At 48.0% G+C, this 14,469-nt stretch overlaps 1 protein-coding gene across 3 annotated transcripts in view; it reads left to right on the forward strand.

The window, feature by feature from the left end:
* The first annotated feature begins 922 nt into the window (after positions 1–922).
* KCNH5 (potassium voltage-gated channel subfamily H member 5) overlaps positions 923–14,469 on the forward strand; it is a 628,566-nt gene continuing 615,019 nt past the window's right edge. For all 3 annotated transcript variants that reach the window (XM_069638250.1, XM_069638247.1, XM_069638248.1), the window contains exon 1: positions 923–1,090. In XM_069638250.1, the coding sequence (XP_069494351.1) occupies positions 1,018–1,090 (73 nt within the window). In that variant the 5' untranslated portion in view covers positions 923–1,017. The remainder of the gene's footprint in view (positions 1,091–14,469) is intronic.

A 14,469-nucleotide genomic window follows, 5' to 3' on the forward strand; every position in this document is an offset into this window, starting at 1 on the left:
GGACTGTCCTCCTGTGATGTGGGGGTGTTGGCTCCTGCCGGGGGCGTGTGGACTCCTGCTGGGGGGCGTAGTTTCATGCGCCAGGGCGTTTCCTCTCGCTCTGGGGGGTGGAGTCCTGCTGGAGGACTGTCCTCCTGTGATGTGGGGGTGTGGCCTCTCGCTCCGGGGCGTGTCCTCTCGCTCTGGGGGGTGGAGTCCTGCTGGAGGACTGTCCTCCTGTGATGTGGGGGTGTTGGCTCCTGCCGGGGGCGTGTGGACTCCTGCTGGGGGGCGTAGTTTCATGCGCCGGGGCGTGTCCTCTCGCTCTGGGGGGTGGAGTCCTGCTGGAGGACTGTCCTCCTGTGATGTGGGGGTGTTGGCTCCTGCCGGGGGCGTGTGGACTCCTGCTGGGGGGCGTAGTTTCATGCGCCAGGGCGTTTCCTCTCGCTCTGGGGGGTGGAGTCCTGCTGGAGGACTGTCCTCCTGTGATGTGGGGGTGTGGCCTCTCGCTCCGGGGCGTGTCCTCTCGCTCTGGGGGGTGGAGTCCTGCTGGAGGACTGTCCTCCTGTGATGTGGGGGTGTTGGCTCCTGCCGGGGGCGTGTGGACTCCTGCTGGGGGGCGTAGTTTCATGCGCCGGGGCGTGTCCTCTCGCTCTGGGGGGTGGAGTCCTGCTGGAGGACTGTCCTCCTGTGATGTGGGGGCGTGTCCTCTCGCTCTGGGGGGTGGAGTCCTGCTGGAGGACTGTCCTCCTGTGATGTGGGGGCGTGGCCTCCTGCGCCGGGGCGGGGCCTCTCGCTCTGGGGGGTGGAGTCCTGCTGGAGGACTGTCCTCCTGTGATGTGGGGGCGTGGCCTCCTGCGCCGGGGCGGGGCCTGCCGCCTCCGCTCAGCAGCCTGCGCCCGGGAGGTATCGTGACATGGGGCAGGCGCAGTGGAGCCGCCAGGCAGCAGCAGCAGCAGGAGGCGGCCGGGGCAGCGCCGGTACCATGAGCTGCCGCGACCCTCCGCCTCCCGCTCAGCGCCAGCCTCGCAGCCCAGGATGCCGGGGGGCAAGCGGGGGCTGGTGGCGCCGCAGAACACCTTCCTGGAGAACATCGTGCGGCGATCCACGGGTGAGAGGGGACCCGGGAGAAGAGGAGCTGTGATGGGACCCCCCCAAAGTGGTACATAGGCGTGACACCCCCCCATCTCTGCGATAGGTGTGACAGAACCCACTCCTTACTATCGTATAGGTGTGACAATTCCCCCTCCCCCACCCCACTGATGGTGTGACAGGACAACCCCCCCGCCGGTTGTGACTGGGATTATCCCCATTCCTTTAGACAGAGGTTTCAGCTGCACCTCGTCACAGTCCTCCCGTACCCCACATCCCTACTCAGGTGGGGAAAAATGGGGGTCTCTTATCCTGGGAGCGTGTAGCGCCTCGAAGCAGGTGCGATGGCCCCTCTGCTTTACGGCCGGGATTTCCAGCGCCTTGCCCCCCCCTTCCCCACCTGATTCCAGATGTGCAGTCACAGCGCTTCTTGCTGCCGAGTCCGGCGCCTGCTCTCAAGGGAAGTGCAAGGAAAGCCAATGGCGGCTCCCCCCCCCCCCTATCTGGACACGGGTGTTCCTTGATGTGTGGCTGCGCTGCACTACAGACTCGTGGACTCCCTGCTGTTCCTGTGCAATAGGGCACGTAGCCCCCCTTTGGCAGAGCGAGATTACACGACGTGCCCAGGATCACACTGTCTTGTGAAGTGAAGCGGGGACTCATTGCACCCTAGACTCTGATTTAGGCATTGTTGGTGTACAGTGGAAAGTTCATATTAAAACAACCGAACATGCAAAGTAAACCTACACTTATACGCAACGATTACTATTAAGACATATGCAACTTGAGTAACTGGAAGAGTTCTGCTCAAAAGTGTCAGACTCTGCGCTGATTCACAGACGCCTTTTATAATGGCGCAATCCCGCTGAAACCTGCTCTTGAATCAGGCCCTAAAATGGGGTTAATAATAGATGGTTGAGTAATAGAGAAGCAGCGTGGACGCAGGGGGGCTCCCCACCCAGGGAAGGGGGGGGGGGTTCATGCGGGCATCTATCTTCACACTCGGTCCGTGTTATTCAGGTGCAGCTGCTGCCATGTCCTGCCAACATCGCATGCACACTAAATATCTCGGAATATTCCTCTGCCTATTAGGCGGCCTTTCCTTCAACGCTCGGCCATTCATGCTACTTTTAATTATTTATTATCTTTTTATAATACTGGCTATTAGCTAATAACTGCAACCGATGTAGGAACATTGCCAGCAAGAGCTGATGGGACATTTGCAAGGTCCTTAGACTGGGACCATGCGCAGCCAAAGCGCCTGGGACCAGGCGCAGCCAAAGCGCCTGGCACCAGGCGCAGCCAAAGCGCCTGGGACCAGGCGCAGCCAATGCGCCTGGGACCAGGCGCAGCCAAAGCGCCTGCGACCAGGCGCAGCCAATGCGCCTGGGACCAGGCGCAGCCAAAGCGCCTGCGACCAGGCGCAGCCAAAGCGCCTGGGACCAGGCGCAGCCAAAGCACCTGGGACCATGCACCTAGGACCAGGCGCAGCCAATGCACCTGGGACCAGGCGCAGCCAAAGCGCCTGGGACCAGGCGCAGCCAAAGCACCTGGGACCAGGCGCAGCCAAAGCACCTGGGACCAGGCGCAGCCAAAGCACCTGTTCTATTAGCAAAGTACGAATCCAAATGCCATTTATTTATTTACTACGTTTTAATGCACCTGCACGTGGCCCACCCTTATATAAACTCAGCTGTTTTTGTAACTGTTGGCATTCCCCAGATTTGTGGCCATTTCACGTTTGGCCATTTCACGTTGTTTCGTAGGCGCGCCACATGCATATTTGTCGAAGCACCATCTTGTGTGGAGGGTGAGGGCACCGTATCCCGGTGTATCGCTTGCCAGCCAAGCTGAGGGTGCCCCATGTTTTGGGTAGAGTGTTGTGGCTTTTTTGGTATGTTCGGTTGGCTCCACGCTTTGCACCTGCATGTCTTCCATTCTACACCCGCTGTCGGGGGGGGGGGCGCTTTCACCTGCTTACTGCCCTCTACTTTTAACAACGCTTTGTCCAGATTTATTGACAGGGGTCCCCCGACTTTTAAGTGTTGGTCTCGGGCGACTTGGGCGACAGTCCTTGCCCTTATGTCACTCTTTTTTTCGGGGTCCCACTTCATCCTATGCACGACGACTCCTCCAGATCCTCATGGCTTTTCCAGGGGGGATGTTTTCATGGGCGCCGTCAGGGGGGGGGGATCCTGCTCGCTTCACGGGTTCACACCACCCTGCATGACATGCTCCACTCTTTATCCTCTCGCAGGCTTCACGCACTCCTACTTGCGCAACCACAACACCTCTTCCCCAATCCCCCATCCAACACCCCCCTTCTCTCACCCACTTCCTTTCTCCAGAGACCGCAGTGTGGGGCACAGAAGTAGTGTAGTACCCCATAACAGAAAATACTTTCTGAGCTCCTGTTGATCCAAAAAATGATTTCATGTTTGGGGTTCAGAGCGAAAATGCAATTTTATATAGAGGGCTTCAAAAGCACATTCTTTTTAAAGTTTTATTTATTCTTTGTATATTTTCAAAGAGGCTTTTATGGATGTTATTTAATGTGTGCCTGCTTTTATGGTATCCTACCCAAATAAAATACTTTTTGACTTTGACGTAATAAATCAACTGACCATGTATAAATTGTTATAGGAACATGTTGAACAAAAAGTCTGATTGTAGCTATATTTTCTCCACCCTTAATGGAGTAAAAGTCCCAGTTTGCAGAGTACTCTTAGACTAAAAGTCTCCTCTGGGTTTTGGGCTAGTACAAGCCTCTGAGTACAGCAATTGTGTACGCACCACTTTTCCTCCTATTTTGATTGCTTCCTCGTCTGTGTAGCGAACCGTTGCAACCGCTCCAGCGAATCCTTGCGTGTCGGGAGGTTCACCTGATAGTGGGAAGGTTCCCTCACTGATGCATGATTTAGCAGCACCTGTGTCGCCCATAAACCTGAATTGCTTATTACCTATCTCAGCGCCCCCCAAGGGTTCCTCGTCAGGGTGGGTAGGCCTGGACAGGACTGGGCACGCAAGAGCTTTCTGTAGGCTGTCCTAATCGGGGTACGTATTGGTCCCTGGGAACGTGAAAGGGTTTCCCCCCATGATGCTGACCCCTCAATGCTGTTCTACTGTTCCATTTGGCACTGCATTGGATGTGGATCTCCATACATGGGGTTCTGCTGGGCTGTTTGTGGTTGGGCATTAGGCGGTGCTTGTGCCTGCATGTGTGGGGGTCTTAGCAACTGTGTGTACGCCTGGTGTATTTCATAGGGTATGGAGGTGGCTTTGGTGGTGGGAAAGAATATATATGCGGTGGTGCATGGGCAGGTTGACTTCTACACTCTTGCAAAACTTCCCCACTTCCCCCACACTGAGATGATCCCATGCCACTTCTGGGTCCCAATCCATCAAATCCTGCTCCGCCCCCTTGGATTCCTCCTCATTCCCGCTGGTGAACTCCTTGGTGCCAATCAGGACACTGATGCAGGGGTCCACCTCCCCACTACCCCTGTCCTTCACCTGGCCAAAACGCTGCTATCCTCACACCTACGCGCTGCAGCCTGTTCGGCTGAGTCTGTCTTGGTATTTGCTGTCACTGCCCCTTCAACAGCCATTTCAGCGAATGTTTTCTGCACCAATTTTGCTTTCTCGGCCTGCAACCTTTTGAGCGGTTTCCTTTTCTCGTTTTTATCCTTTTACAATGGCTTATGATTATAGTCTGAATCTCGCCCCACTCCTTCACCTCTGCGCCCACTATCTTGTCGAGCGCTTTCTGAACTTCCTTGGGTAATCCCCTCTCAATAACAAAATAGAAAAAAGAGGAACTGATCGGTCCCACTGGTCACCTGTCTCTGCTCTCCACAACTCCTGCAATTTTAAAATGTACTGTGCAGGGTCTTCATCATCCCCCATGGTGTACTGCATTATGGACTGCAAGACAGGTGTGTCAGGGTGCGCCCGCTGCAGCGCGTCCCTCAATTGCACTTTGGTATTGTGAAACAGTGCTCTATCGTGCGCGTCATCTAGTTTTACTTCGGCACACTCTGCCTTAACCCACACATCCCCAGCCTGATCTCCCACAATTCCAACAAGTAGACTTTTCATGTCTCCCAACGCCAAGGGGATTCTTGCTGTCTGCTTTTCAAATGCATATATCAATTTTTCGGCCCCGGCAGTAAATAAAACACTGTATCCTTTTTTCCACAAACAGTATTCACCACATTGCCTATCGGCTATATCAACAAAAACAATATCAGAAATAAAACTCACAAATGTTCATAAACTTTGCAAAGATAAACAAAACTTCTGAAATTTACTATGATGCATTATTATAAATGAAACCAAAATCAGTAGTGGAAATAGCAAGACTCCATTCCATAATTATACAAAATCGTAACTCGAAGAACCACACAAAACTTGCCGCCTCTAAACCTTTAAGCATTCAATAAAGGCATCACAAGCAAACACAGGGTAAAAATGGAACAGTAACAAGTTCCCTACCCAAAATGGGCGTTTCGTGGAAAAACGCAATGTCATCACATGTATATAAAAACAGCGGCCACTTGAAAAAGTTTGATCCAGACCGCGGATTGCTTTCTATTGATGTTGTGGACAATTGTATCCACAACAGCTCGTTTTTTCATTACACCTTCCCATTAAGGTAAGCTTAATTCCTAAATGAACTGTTTGGTTCCCTCTGAACCTCTAACGGTCAAATCTGCATCCCTCCGAGGTTTTCATAGAAGACCTGAGTTTGTAAAACTTTTATTTTGCTTACAGGGCTTGCAAAACAAACTTAAAGCATCAATTCCTTTTTAATTACCTACACCCAGGGTGAGTGAACTTGCAACAATTCCTTATTAATTAGCTACACCCAGGGTGTGTGAACTTATAACAATTCCTTATTAATTAGCTACACCCAGGGTGAGTGAACTTGCAACAATTCCTTATTAATTAGCTACACCCAGGGTGAGTGAACTTGCAACAATTCCTTATTAATTACCTACACCCAGGGTGAGTGAACTTGCAACAATTCCTTATTAATTAGCTACACCCAGGGTGATTGAACTTGCAACAATTCCTTATTAATTAGCTACACCCAGGGTGAGTGAACTTGTAATTTACTTGTCAATAAATTGATCGTTCGCAATGACAAATAGTGCAACTATTTAGCAACAATCACTCTATTAATATCTATCAACTGGTAAACATCACAATTAAAACTAGCCTGTTTTCCTCTTTATTCCATGTTGTAGAAATACTTACCAAACCTCCTGATGACCCACTTAAGTTATAGTGGGGAAACGCGTGTCGAGGCTAAAATAAAGAGGTTACTCAACCAAAAATCAGAAGGATATTCAAATACAAGTCTAAAAAACAACCTTCAATCATTGGCAAGAATACAGAAGGTGCTACAACTGGATGCACACAAGATAAAGACTTTTCCAAACAGAATTTGGAGAAATTCACCGCAAGCACCTTTTGAAATGCATATAAAAAGAATCTTTCAACAAAGACAAATGCTTTTCAGAGCACAGTTTTGAAAAACTAAAGTTATATTGAGAAACGAACAAAATGAACTCCTGAAGTGGAAAAAAAAACACTTCATCATTGATCCATTCAAATTGTTTTGTTAATTAATGATTTTATTCTAGGTTTTTTTTTTCTTTCAATTAAATAACTAGCTTGAACTCACCTGACTTGTAAGAGTTTCATTTATAATTCCAATAGTTGGAGCAATTTGGATCAACCAATTAAGCAATAGTTCTATTATTAATAATTCTGTTCAGTCCATAATACTTGAGTAAGGCATTTACAAGTAGAGTTCAAATGACAGTATATGTGGGTACCGATCTGGTCCATGCTTGGAAGGAGCAACCTTGCTTTCCGCAGGTTGAGTGGCAGGCCTGCAGTATATAAGCTCAAAAGAATAGGAGCTAGAGCCCAGCCAGCTGTAATCCCTCTTCTCCCACATGTGGAGATCTATCCAGGAACTTTTCCTCCATCTCTAGTCCTACAATCGCCATCTGTTTCTACACAGCTCTTGAATTACTTTACCAACCCAGATGAGGTCCCCCACACAGCCAACTCTCTCAATAGTTTGTCTGTTGGCTTTATCAAATATCTCTGCAATGTCCAATGGCACAGCACCTCCTTCTGCCGCCCTGACTGCCATTAGAGAGCGAGATCGACACAGCTGGGGTTAACTGGGGCCCTTCTTGGAACCATGACTGTGTGATGGGTAGAGTTTACAATTGCACTGTCCAGTATCACCAGTTGCATACATCGAGACTACTCCCAGTCCTAGTGCAGTTCCCCAAAAAATGGTATTTTCAGCCACCCTAATCCCACTTTCAGAACATGTGCTGCAGTTTGTTCCCAGTTGTAAAATCCCACAAATGGGTTGTCTGCCGCCGCACCCCAGTCAGTATGTGAGAGACAGAAATCTCTGTTCTTGGTTTGCACAATTAGAAACTTTACAAAAGGTCACAACTTCAATTTTATCATGTTTGTGTTGACCATGCACCAAACTCGGGCATATGTCGATACAATCCTACAACCTGGGGCTTCCGACCCTTATATATTCTCTAATGCCTCTTATGTCCTAGCCCTGCGGGCACTCGAAGGCCTCCTATTGCCAACATTTACCAACGGGTGCACGCGCAGATGTTCTGTCATGCTTAGCTTTCATCTGGGTGGGAAAAGGTCATGATTCCCAAGACCTCCATTAAAAGTGCTTTACAAGAGAGAAGAATAAGGAAACCCAAGGAGAGAGAAGCGGGCAAATGAGAAGAAGGATGTACAGTATTACAACTTGCAATTTCTAGTACGGTTTTGTACCTCTCTTGCATTTTCACAAGATTAATCTGCAAGTCCAAGATTCCTGACTATTATAACCCTGCAAAATGCGGTCCTTTGATAATTACCCACTGCTTAATTTTCACCTGTAAAATCATTTTTGGCAAATTTAATCGGACCATTATGTTTGTATGTTGATTCACGGTAACCCTATATTGGGGTTTGTTAACTAGGCATGCGGCGTTAACCGATTTTAACGATTCCCTTCCAGATCAGGACTTCTTCCCAATGTTTCAAGGTCTCGTAGTAATTGGTTGTAACTGAATGATACTTGTGGTTTCCATCTTTCTGACTCGGCTCCTCCTCATGATATTTACCTCCGATCCTCACTGAGGTGTAACGGTGTTAATGTGTGGAGGTATTGCCTTCCCGGTCAATCCATGACTTGGGCGGGCTCCTTAGTTTCCGTGTCAGCAATTCTCCAGCCCCCTGCAACAGTAGGTGTGGGACTAATATTCATTTTGTGTGTGTGTGTGTGTGTGTGTGTGTGTGTGTATATATATAAGTGAGTCCCCAGGATAGGTGTACCTTTCGGGCTGCTTCATATCTGCATTAGTGATTTCCTGCCTGATAAGATTCCATCTTTTCCTGCAACAAAAATACTAGGCTCCAATTAGCCAAGCAACCTTTGAATCTGCCCGCTTTCTGTTTATTTCTCCCCAGCCCCACAGATAAGGGGTGCGTCAGACACTTTTACTCCCTAGAAATAGACAAATACTCCCAAAAAATAAAAATGGGTCGTAAAAATGTTCCCATCTAAAATAGGAAATGGGCAGAGGAGCTTGTCTGCCGGTTTTCGTCCACACAGCTCCATGTACATGTTTGGACCAGTTCTATTACTGCCTAATACAAGTGGTAAAAATGTACCTTTTTAATGTGCATATATAACTAGGTGCAAAGAAGTGTTTATTATGAAAATAGGACTACTTTACAGTAAAACATATTTTAACTTGCTTATTAAATACTTCCATTGGGAATGGCACTGACTTTTTAAATAGGGAGTTCTACTCCCACTGCAAATCTTATCTGGAGCACTGTTTCCCCCTTTAACCTACATGCAATTGCAGCCGCTATTCTCTCAAAATAACGCTGCGTTCCACGTGGTGGATCGCCACCGCCATTTTTAAAGTACATTTATGTTTGCCATGTCACTGCTGAGACCACGTGATGACATCAGGGATTGAAATTAAGATTAGAGCAGCGGGATCTAAAAGTAGCGCCGGGGTATCCAGCATTAACCATTGGCCAGGAGCTACTCCTGGGGAAGGAGGAGTTGGTTCGCAGCAGTCGGCAAATCTAACTTCCACATAAGATGCAGACGTACAAATGTGTCCATTACTTATGATCCCTTAAATGGCGTATATATGTGTCCGAATATTTTTTATTTTTTTGACATTAATCACAATTGATTTTTTTTTTACATCTTCGTTCTTATTTAAAGTAGTATTTATACATAGATTGTCCCAAACCCACAGTTAATTTCCCATACAAGGCATCAAGCTGGAGCTAAATAGCGCCCAGCTGCCCTCCATTTCGAACCCTGTGACGTCATGACTAGGTGATGGCACCCACTTTAGTCGAAAATAAATAATGAAACCTGTAGTAGCCATTCCTCGCATTGTGTATGCGTAGTCCTGTGGAGGTTTCCTATTATTCTAAAGCGTATGGCAGTACGTTCAACCTACTCCAAGAACCCTATTCTAAAGCCTAGGGCAGTGCGTTCAACCTACTCCAAGAACCCTATACTAAAGCCTAGGGCAGTACGTTCAACCTACTCCAAGAACCCTATTCTAAAGCCTAGGGCAGTGCGTTCAACCTACTCCAAGAACCCTATACTAAAGCCTAGGGCAGTGCGTTCAACCTCCTCCAAGAACCCTATTCTAAAGCCTAGGGCAGTGCGTTCAACCTACTCCAAGAACCCTATTCTAAAGCCTAGGGCAGTGCGTTCAACCTACTCCAAGAACCCTATTCTAAAGCCTAGGGCAGTGCGTTCAACCTACTCCAAGAACCCTATTCTAAAGCCTAGGGCAGTGCGTTCAACCTACTCCAAGAACCCTATACTAAAGCCTAGGGCAGTGCGTTCAACCTCCTCCAAGAACCCTATTCTAAAGCCTAGGGCAGTGCGTTCAACCTACTCCAAGAACCCTATTCTAAAGCCTAGGGCAGTACGTTCAACCTACTCCAAGAACCCTATTCTAAAGCCTAGGGCAGTGTGTTCAACCTACTGCAAGAACCCTATTCTAAAGCCTAGAGCACTGCGTTCAACCTACTGCAAGAACCCTATTCTAAAGCCTAGAGCACTGCGTTCAACCTACTGCAAGAACCCTATTCTAAAGCCTAGAGCACTGCGTTCAACCTACTGCAAGAACCCTAATCTAAAGCCTACGGCAGTACGTTCAAACTCCTCCAAGAACCCTATTCTAAAGCCTAGGGCAGTGCGTTCAACCTACTCCAAGAACCCTATTCTAACGCCTAGTGCAGTACGTTCAACCTACGCCAAGAACCCTATTCTAAAGCCTAGGGCAGTGCGTTCAACCTACTCCAAGAACCCTATTCTAAAGCCTACGGCAGTGCGTTCAACCTCCTCCAAGAACCCTATTCTGAAGCCTAGGGCAGTGCGTTCAACCTACTCCAAGAACCCTATTCTAAAGCCTAGGGCAGTGCGTTCAACCTACTCCAAGAACCCTATTCTAAAGCCTAGGGCAGTGCGTTCAACCTCCTCCAAGAACCCTATTCTAAAGCCTAGGGCAGTGCGTTCAACCTCCTCCAAGAACCCTATTCTAAAGCCTAGGGCAGTGCGTTCAACCTCCTCCAAGAACCCTATTCTAAAGCCTAGGGCAGTGCGTTCAACCTCCTCCAAGAACCCTATTCTAAAGCCTAGGGCAGTGCGTTCAACCTCCTCCAAGAACCCTATTCTAAAGCCTAGGGCAGTGCGTTCAACCTCCTCCAAGAACCCTATTCTAAAGCCTAGGGCAGTGCGTTCAACCTCCTCCAAGAACCCTATTCTAAAGCCTAGGGCAGTGCGTTCAACCTCCTCCAAGAACCCTATTCTAACGCCTAGGGCAGTGCGTTCAACCTCCTCCAAGAACCCTATTCTAACGCCTAGGGCAGTGCGTTCAACCTCCTCCAAGAACCCTATTCTAAAGCCTAAGGCAGTGCGTTCAACCTCCTCCAAGAACCCTATTCTAAAGCCTAGGGCAGTGCGTTCAACCTCCTCCAAGAACCCTATTCTAAAGCCTAGGGCAGTGCGTTCAACCTCCTCCAAGAACCCTATTCTAAAGCCTAGGGCAGTGCGTTCAACCTCCTCCAAGAACCCTATTCTAAAGCCTAGGGCAGTGCGTTCAACCTCCTCCAAGAACCCTATTCTAAAGCCTAGGGCAGTGCGTTCAACCTCCTCCAAGAACCCTATTCTAACGCCTAGGGCAGTGCGTTCAACCTCCTCCAAGAACCCTATTCTAACGCCTAGGGCAGTGCGTTCAACCTCCTCCAAGAACCCTATTCTAACGCCTAGGGCAGTGCGTTCAACCTCCTCCAAGAACCCTATTCTAACGCCTAGGGCAGTGCGTTCAACCTCCTCCAAGAACCCTATTCTAAAGCCTAGGGCAGTGCGTCAACCTCCTCCAAGAACCCTATTCTAAAGCCTAGGGCAGTGCGTTCAACCTCCTCCAAGAACCCTATTCTAAAGCCTAGGGCAGTGCGTTCAACCTCCTCCAAGAACCCTATTCTAACGCCTAGGGCAGTGCGTTCAACCTCCTCCAAGAACCCTATTCTAACGCCTAGGGCAGTGCGTTCAACCTCCTCCAAGAACCCTATTCTGAAGCCTAGGGCAGTGCGTTCAACCTCCTCCAAGAACCCTATTCTGAAGCCTACGGCAGTGCGTTCAACCTCCTCCAAGAACCCTATTCTGAAGCCTAGGGCAGTGCGTTCAACCTCCTCCAAGAACCCTATTCTAAAGCCTAGGGCAGTGCGTTCAACCTCCTCCAAGAACCCTATTCTAACGCCTAGGGCAGTGCGTTCAACCTCCTCCAAGAACCCTATTCTAACGCCTAGGGCAGTGCGTTCAACCTCCTCCAAGAACCCTATTCTAAAGCCTAGGGCAGTGCGTTCAACCTCCTCCAAGAACCCTATTCTAAAGCCTAGGGCAGTGCGTTCAACCTCCTCCAAGAACCCTATTCTAAAGCCTAGGGCAGTGCGTTCAACCTCCTCCAAGAACCCTATTCTAAAGCCTAGGGCAGTACGTTAAACGGATCTGCATGAAATTACCGAGTTGAAAAGTCCGACCACCAAAAGTCTTTTTTTTTTTTTTGTTTTTTTTTTTCCGCATAAATATATGTGAGTGGGGGAGAACTCCCGCAGCCCTCCCCCGCCTTAAACCTAAACATTTTTATTAACTTTACCACCCACATATACATATGGCGGTAGGACCTTTCTACTTAGGTAATTTCGTGCTAACCCACGTTCAACACATATTGGCCCTGACTGTATGTAGTCGCTCAGAGATATATATCCTGTGCCAGGAAGGTTGGTCTGCACGAGGGATCGCTCATTGGATGTCTAAGCTGAGCATTTGCGGCCATCCCTGCATGTGCCTGGCGTGGCCCTTCAGAAGTGTGCATTGCTTCTCGGAGCATGTTCTAATGAGTGTGTTTCAGTCATTTTGTGCATTCGTCTTTAAATCTATAATGTCTCGTATGACAACGCTTAATTGCCCGCATTATGACACAATGTTTAGTTTCCTCCGAAACTGTAGAATCGCACTGAAGGTGTACCCTCAAAAACATACACTGTTCAATCAGTGCTGTGTGTTTTGGAACAATGGCATGTCCATGCCTTCATAATGTGTCGACACTTATTGGTCTGCTAGACATACAAACTCTGTAAGCCAGCACGATGGTGTGGTTTCACGTCATATGTCAAAAATAATATAGCAGAAGTGTGTGCGTCCCATGTTCCTCCTGTCGCCTGGTCATATTCTCTGTATTAGAACCAGAAGGCCCACACTATTTACTCCTTGACGTAAATGCAACAAACTGTTTCATATACATTAAATAAATCGGCTATGCAACGTTGCTCTCTAACCCTTCTCCTGCCAAAGATTGTAATTCAATGGACTGACACCTTGGTGAATGTCTGAATTTTATATTGACTATATTAACGGATTTACTTTCTTGTATATATGGAATAATGGATGTATTTTCTGTGCAAGTCGCTGTGTGGATTCTCTTTGCATGTGAAAGTTCTTTGAACTACGCACCAGTTTCACACATACATGATTGGTTGCAGGAGGACTTGCATTTCATTTTCTTTGTTGAGACCATGTGTTGTACTTTGAAAGCACAGATTGTTTTGGCCTCTTCTTGTCTTGCGATCACCCCATCTGTCAGTCATCCATCGGGGTGTGTTTGGTGCCAATACACCTGATTAGTTCTTTGCTCTCCATCTGGTGTTCTTGTGCCCGTGGTCCTGCCATGGATGGCTTCGGCTGGCCTGTGCCGTGCGCATAAATGCCCCCTGATCCTGAATCTCAACGTTCCAAATGTTGACCCCCATATAACTGATGATTATGTAATCCTAAAACAATTAATCAGATTCTGTATCCAGAGTTTCTGCTTCTCACAAAGGTTTGACCATTACTCAAAGCATGTCTACAGGCCGAACCGTTCATACAGGTCTAGAAACCCTTAACTGGGAGTCCAGACATGATGCCTGTTTGTAGTTGTCTTTTTTTTTACTTTAAACTAGGAGCCCTTGTAAAAACAAAGTCTGGCCTTTCTGAAATGCACTTTCCAAGATCTTCATCTAGAAGTAAAACGTGCCAGTGTTTTCTGGAGATCTTCTGTATTTTATAGTCTCTTTCATCACTGCCTGGGCTTCAGGAGTAAGCAGTTGTTCTGTCCTGATTGGCTGCTTTCCTTTTGGCTTCTCTAATGGTTTTGATTGCATAGCCTCTTTCTAGAAATATTTTTTTCGATGATGCCGGATTCTTCTTGATAACTTGGCCCATTGCTACAATTTCTTTTAGCTCGCAAGAATTCTACCTTTGGGATATTTTCAAGGACATTTCTTTTGTGACCGCTCTGGGAATGTAGAACTTCCTTGACCTCTGTACCCTCAGTATTTACCCATTTTTACAATCCAAGTCTACCACCATCTGCACAAATCCAATGCATCAGACCTAATGGGTCAGGGTTCATTGCATTTACATGCTCTCCATAATCGCACCAAAGACGGGGCGTGCATATTTGCATGTATGCAGTGTTCTCCTCATTCCCACATCATTGATGGTAGACACATGTGGCATGCCAAAGTCTTCCAATCCTCTTTTCCTGTTCTTCACGGTGGCTGTTTCATATCCGTGTGGGCCCACTACTTCAGGGGCTTGGCAGCGTTCACAATACCAAGCTGCCCTGCAGGGTGATGACAGATGGATAACATGACCTTATCTGCCAAGAACCTTCTACCGCCTTCCATCTAGACAACTGCAGGAGTGTCACACATAGTTGATTAGTCCAACACAAAACCATAACCTTCATATCAGGCGAAGCC

This window comes from Ambystoma mexicanum, chromosome 14 (genome assembly GCF_040938575.1).
Source record: "Ambystoma mexicanum isolate Mex_15411 chromosome 14, UKY_AmexF1_1, whole genome shotgun sequence".
NCBI classification, from domain to species: domain Eukaryota; kingdom Metazoa; phylum Chordata; class Amphibia; order Caudata; family Ambystomatidae; genus Ambystoma; species Ambystoma mexicanum.